The 7,275-nt window shown below is 32.2% G+C and overlaps 1 protein-coding gene across 1 annotated transcript; it reads right to left on the bottom strand.

Annotated features, from left to right (window-relative positions):
* Positions 1-2,354: 2,354 nt before the first annotated feature.
* Positions 2,355-3,372, bottom strand: LOC104222261 (protein NDR1-like). Its single transcript, XM_009773470.2, has one exon. The coding sequence runs from the start codon at positions 3,079-3,081 to the stop codon at positions 2,470-2,472; it is 612 nt and encodes a 203-aa protein (XP_009771772.1). The 5' UTR covers positions 3,082-3,372; the 3' UTR covers positions 2,355-2,469.
* Positions 3,373-7,275: the final 3,903 nt, after the last annotated feature.

The following is a 7,275-nucleotide window of genomic DNA, read 5'->3' as shown; positions in this document are numbered from 1 at the left end:
AAAACCCTACCAGACTAGGCTCACAAAGATATAAAGTAAGGCAAGACTAAATTACCTTCTAACCTACAACCGTAATACTCGACCTCCACAACTTTCTGGGGCACTCTCCATTGTGTATTCTGATCCTCTTGTATTTTGTTCACCATCTGGATAACTCTTGCATCTGGTTGATCATGTAACCATATCTTAATAGTACATACAATTTTGTGTTATTTCTTCTAATCCTTTTTCTTCTTCTTTTTAACCCTTCACTTTTAGGTTGGAATTTAGTAAGAATTCCTCTATATAATAGGAAGATTAGGTTAATATTTGGGGATAACTTTTCATAAGTTCTTTTTATCAGGATTCAGGATAAAACCAAAATTCTAATGTGGCTTGAAAAATTTAAATCTTTAAAAGGGAATCAGACTCTATTCCCTGTCCATCAAGTCTATTTAATTATTATCCAATTAAGAATTTGTTGAAGTTGCTATTCAAAATACTAAATCAGAAGGGCACCCATTTCCAAAAAATTATATCCTATGTTTTTCACTTTCTTTAGGTAGGAGTAATAATTAGGACAACCCTAGTTGGATAGAATATATCTGGAGGGCATTATTCTACAAATCATACTTCTGGACAGAAGGCATCAGAAAGCATCGAGTCATAAACTATCCCTTTAATTAATGTGGACCAAAGCTTGTAGGCCTCATTAAAAAGAGAAAGGTAGGAAGACAAAAAAAAATAAGTAATGTTAGGCTAGAAACCCGTGTTTTAGCCATAGTATTACATTTCAATTACTATATTTTAACATATGTTTAAGCTTAAATGATAGTGAATTACATTTAGTACGTGTTTTATGCCTTGCAGGAAGTGATCCTGAGCTCAAGAGTTAATTTGGAGCTAAATTGATCAATCCGGAGCTTTGAAGTCTGAGTAAAAGCCCAATATATTAAGTCGGGATCGTGTTCGAAGGTCGTGTACCAAGTCTGGATGTTAAAAGAGGACGAAATAAGTTCACTCTGAGGAAATTGCACTGTCGCGCCGCATGGGGAGCCGCAAGGCGCAGCGCAGCAGTACAAAAGTGGGCCTGACAAGAAAAGTGAGAAGCTGCTGATAAAGGCCATTAGCGCGCCACATGGTGCGGCGCAGCAGTACAAATTTTACCGAGCCAAGTCTTATTTCGCACAGGAAAGGGTGTTTCGTCTAGGCCCAACCCTACTTGGTATAAATACATATTAAAATGCTATTTTGAGGACTTTTGACATATCTTAGACCTAGGGAGACTATTTTGGAAGGGAGAAAACGTTTGGAGCAATTTCCGGAGGAGATTGGCATCGAATTCTTCATTCCTTCATCTTTGCTTTGTAATTTAATTATGCAAATTATTTGGGAAATTGTTATTATGAGTATGAGTAGCTAAATTCCTAGTCTAGGGTTTTGATAGAACCTGTTGAAGGATGATTTTCTCGTTATGTTAATATAAATTTGCCATAGTATTATCTCTATTTGTTCAACTACATGCTTATTGCTATTGATTGAAGGGCCCTCATTTAACTGTTCCTATTTAGTGTGGATTACTTAGGAGAGAGTTCATATTTAGGTAGTTGTTGAACATCATCACTCCTAACGTATATGAGGGATCAATACGAAGGGTTTAAAGGTGGGATTAGGGATAACGAAACCTTGAGTGCATCTAAGTGAGATGTACTTAAAAGCTAGCTAGCGTAATTCGGGAGAATATATCTAGTATATTGTTGTAATTACTCGGGAGAGAGTTACGACAGTCAGAGTGCTCATGATCGATAGAGAAGACTTAGGCGAATTTATAGCAAACATAGCGGAAAAGATTTCGACAACAGAGAAAATCAGAACCTTAGATCCTTCAAATTCTTGTTTACAAACCGTTCATAGTTAGCTCTTAATTACTGCATTTTTATTTCATAATATTCAGTTAGTAAACATCCACTCTATTACTTAAATATCTCTGAAGATTGAACACGTGAATTTCTGTGAGTCCAATAGCTGTGATTGATAGGTTAATTCCCTGTGGGATTCGACTTCGAATTTGTTAACCGGAATATATATGCAGCAATCGCTTTGTCATTTTTATAAGGCATAGTTGGGCGTGATCAATAAGGCTCATGACATCAATAATTCAACATAATATATAGGAACTCGGTTCTTTCATAGCCACTTATCAAATATGAAAAAGAATAATATTAACCTAGTAAACAGAATGAGTAAAAACAATGATATCCAAGAAAAAAGATCAATAGATCTACCACATAAAACAAGCCACTCAAATTTATAAAGAATAAATGCAAAAAGAAAAGATAACACCAACTACGTACAGCCAGTTTGCACCGACAGCATGCAATCAACTGAATCCAACATTTTTTAAACGGATAAATTGATAGTACATAATTAATTAAAAGAATTACTAGAACGTTAACAAATTGTTTAAATTTTGAATACCTGACTATTCATTTACAACAGAAGAAGCAAGCTGAATAAAAATATTAGGGGAAGCCCAACAGAACAACAATGAAGCTGCTGTGCACTTGATTTACCTGAACCATCCACTTTCACTGTACTATTTTCCACAGTAAAATTATGCCTCTTAGTATGCCAAAGAATGACCTTGTACCTGACTCTAGTAGCTATATCCACCCTGAAAACCACTTTTGACCCATTTGAAACCATCTTTAAAGCATCATTCCAAGGCATTTTCTGAGTTTCCAGCATACCCTTTTTATGTGCTTTCTTGTCATGACCTTGGTAAAAACCAGGTACTGTATAATTACCTATAGGAAAACTTGTATTTGTACCATAGTAAAAACTAAGTTTAATGTCATCATAACGAACACCTTTGTCCTTCATCTTGTTGTTCAAATTGAGCTGAAAGGAAAGTGTATGATTGGATCTTGTGGAGTTGGAGTTATCAGATTTGTTAAGGGCAGGTAAGTAAAAATTTTCTAAAGAGCAAGATGGTTTTGTGGTTCTTAGACTTAGCCAAATGAAAAGAGCTGTTAAGCCTGCTGTTAATATGAATTGGACGCACTTAAAGCAGCATGTATTATTGGATCCATAGTCTGACATGTTGAAAAAAAATTGGTTTTTCAAGAATCTGAAAAATAGGAAAAGAGATGAGAAGGGGTAGATCAAAATTGAGACTTGATCAATATTGTTTGGGAAAAAGAAAATCTTGGGTTTATATAAAAAGATCTATAGGACAACTATAGTTCTGGCCCTGTCTTTTTTGCTTTTTCTTTTTCTTTCTGCTTTGAGGAAGTGCTAGTAAATGAGTATGTACCATGTAAGCAGCAGCAGCCCTATGAATTTCTGGTAATTGGGTAAGTGAGCACCAATTAATTTCTTGGTGACCTTCAAGTCTTCAAGTCAATGACAAGGGGTCAAGCTGCAAACTAGCCAATAAAAAGGAGTCTACGTGGCCAGTTTGTGTGTGTTAGGGGAGGAGTTTCTTCGAATGATTATAATATTTAAAAAGAAAAAAAATATTTATATAATTATAAAAGTTTATCATTTAGCATAAAGTGAGAACTTCGTAATTTTATTAGTTTCTAAAATAGAAATTGGATTTTTTTGGAATAGACAAATAAAAAAAATAATGCCTTAAAAATAGAATAGATAGAGAGAGTATATTTATTTGATAGTGTAAATTCTTTTACGCTATCTATGTAATTAGACGTGTTATTTTTTGTCAAAAATATTCATTTCTTATTCAAGGTTATGGTTAGTCAATTTTCACGGTTGCTATACCAAATTTGATATTAAGAATTATCTATTACTTTAGATAAAGCTAACGTGATAGTGTAATACATTTTATTTACGGTGCACCAAAATATAAACTCTTTATCTGCATGACGGTTGGTCAATTATGGCTGTATATTTGTCTACATTTTTCTTGTGTAATAATCAGGGGCGGCCAGACGAATTTTGTGGCCTAAAGCCAAATTTTATGAGGGGTCTTAACTTTTTAATTTATTTGACTTCTATTTTTTTTAGCTTTTCTTAGATACAAAGTTATTAATAATTTTCTTATAATCAATAACTCCTAATAAGTATTTCTCAATTGACAATATAGCTAATCTATTTGACATTTTTTTGTAACGTTGTTGTTCTTAGATAAGATTTAATCAATTTTAATTTTGAAAACTTATTTCCGCTGAAGCAACGGTAACATGAGTTATGAATATTATTCCATACACAATTTAGGCATTTGGAAAAGAATTAAATCTTTTTACTAGATTAAGTGTTTCAGTTAAACTGTTATCTTTTAATTGTACTATTTTTCTTAATACTTTTAATTCAGAAAATAAATCTAAACCATCAATATCGAACTGATTATTATGTTTTAAGGAACATTCGAGATTAAGGCAATATTTTTTTTAAAATTTCTAACATCTAGTGACCCTAATTTTTACTGCCAAATAGAAAATCAAAGATATTTTCATATGTTTCGAGTTGTTCAAATCTATTTTGAAGTGAAAAAATAGTCATGTCTATTATGTATAAAAGTAATCAACTCTAAAGGACTATTCAAAAGATTTTGAAATTTCATTATCAGCATTCACATCAAATTTTTACTTCCTATATATCACACATTTTTTACGAAATTCGGGTTCGATATTCATTTCCTTAATATAAATCATAGTAGTTGCAAATCTTTCTTCTCTATATTTGTTAAAGAATGAAATAAAACTTTTTCACTTTACAGAACTTATTTTTTAAACTTTTACATAATCTATTAGGTGTAACAGCAAATGGAGCTCCCACAAATATGGGACCTAAAACGATTGCTTTACTTGCTTTATGAAAGGGTCGCCCCTAGTAAGAATATTAAGCGTAAAGGACAATAGCGTCTTGTCATAAAAATTTAACCCAAGCAGGGGAAGCCCATCAAGATTCAATGGATCTAGCAGCAAATTCCTAAAATTTTGTATATATCCAAACCAATTAATCGATGTAAATCAAGATTTTTAGAGCAGGAGGAGACCAATTGCCAAATTATCAGAGGTAAAATCAAGAATGATTGATTGTTCCGTAGTTCCTATTAGGGGAGTACAAAGTAAACCGACAAACCGTACCAACTAGATAATTCGAGTTAAATCGAGAAAAAAAACTCGACTATGATTAGGTTTGATTTGGTTTGGTGTTTATAAAAAAAACCCGACCATAATTGGTTTGGTTTGGTTTTAACTAAAGAAAGTCAAACCGAAACCAAACCAACTCGATATTACATATATAGAAATTTTAGATATATTTAATATATAAATATACTTATTGTGATGTAATTTATAAATATTTCTTATAAAAATTCATAATTTTATCTTTTAAGGTATTATTTCAAGGTTGGACTCAGAACTTTTGAATATTCCAATAAGTTTTATAGCCATTAACATTAGTAAACTAAATAATGCTAACAAAAGCCTAAACCAAAATCAAATCAATACTAATGCTAACAAAAGACATTCAATTCAATACTATGAACGGAAATGTATTGAATATCTATATTTTATTTTGCAATAATTTAGATAAAAATGCATAACCTATTTTTATTTTTTCTTTAACGTTTAGTCATGTAATTAATACTCCCTTATAAGTCTACTTCTTTTACCATGACTTAGTACTCTTAGCTAATGTTTACTTTTATTGTGGCTTTTTAATTAGCAATATTTATATTACATAATTTTATTGTCTTTATTGTTGAATATTTTAGGATAATGTCATGTCTCATATTTTGTATTATTTTCTTGGAAAATACTTTATATAGTTGTATCTTACTAGGATTAAAGAAGTATTTTGAGCACAATTTATATGTTTTGTTCTACGAAAATTTTACCGGGAAAAAAAAACCCATAAAACCCAAGAAAACCCGAGAAAAATCGAGTGTGAAAAACCCGAGTTTTATTGGTTTGGTTTGATCTTTAGATTTAATAGTCCGACATAATTGATTTGATTTGGTAATTGCAAAATTCGAACCAATCCGACCTATGTACACCCCTAGTTCCTATTATAACATTCCATACTCGCACGTCACTCCTTCAAACAGTTAACATTCCGTATAAAATGTTTAACAATTAGATTACTATCAAAATGTTTTTGTTCCAACACTATGTGTGTTATGAAACGTGTTACCCATAAAACCCAAGGTAAACTTCATGCTTTTAATTATTAATATTTCTTAAAAGGTCGTTTTAAGTTTTCCATGTTATCATAAGCTTTTTTGGGGAGGGGACTTGGTTGTGAAGCATTATCTTAAAGACTTGAATCCTGCAAAAGCGTTCTCCAAAAACTTGTAACTTGTTAGTTTTCTTAAGATGTTTCTCGAGGAGTTTTTTTAAACAATTGTTTTGAAAGAATTGGTTTCACGAGAATTCTTACTTCTTGCAATTACCTTTTTTTTCAATCGTTCTGTAGCCAATGGTCTATCGAAAAGACGAAAATAGCCTCTCTGCTCTTCCAGGGTTAGGGGTAAGGCTGCGTACCTTTTACCTTCCCTAGACTCCACTTGTAGAAAACTATTGGGTTTGTTCTTATTGTTGTTGTTCTTGTTGAAGGATTATAATAAGCAGCGGAAGCAATTCCAGTATCAAAATCACATGTAATCTAGACAGCTAGCATAAACGGGATTTCACGGGTTACCTCTTGAAGCGTGAACAAAGATCCTCTATCACGTGAGCCTTCAATTCCATAACTTTTCAATGGAATCTCCAGCACCCGCACAATCGTGATCCTCGAACGTTCCACGGTCTTCTACTGTGTTACCCAAATAATATTCGAAAATAGCAATTTCATGTGGGCGAAATTTTTCTAGGAAAAGGGCTGAAAATTTCGGCCCCCTTTTTTCCCCCTCATCTAGGTGGAAAACCTTATGTATTTATAGCACAAGTTTTAGGGTTAAAACCCTTTTCCAAAACCTGTTAGGTTTTCTTTTCTACCAGAAAAATGATTCCTTTATTTCCTATTATTTAGGCACAGTAGGGACCACAGAATTTAATTAACAAGGCTTCCAATTATGGAATTAATTTGTAATTTTCGAAATTAATATCCACCATAATTAATTACGAATTATTCCACTAAAAATTCGTAATTGCACTCCTTATTCAATTTCGAAATTCATCCATTAAATCTTATTTAACTCCCCATGTTAAGATTCAGATACTAATCAATTAAATTAAATTACTGACAATTTAATTTATTGATTATTTCCTTTAGACTTTCGCTTAACTTATTTCATGTGTCGGATACAAAATCTACCGGTCGGGTTTA

The sequence above is a fragment of the Nicotiana sylvestris genome, chromosome 6 (assembly GCF_000393655.2).
Source record: "Nicotiana sylvestris chromosome 6, ASM39365v2, whole genome shotgun sequence".
Classification (NCBI taxonomy): domain Eukaryota; kingdom Viridiplantae; phylum Streptophyta; class Magnoliopsida; order Solanales; family Solanaceae; genus Nicotiana; species Nicotiana sylvestris.
The sequence above is the reverse complement of the archived record's forward strand: the minus strand, read 5'-3'. Positions and strand labels throughout refer to the sequence as shown.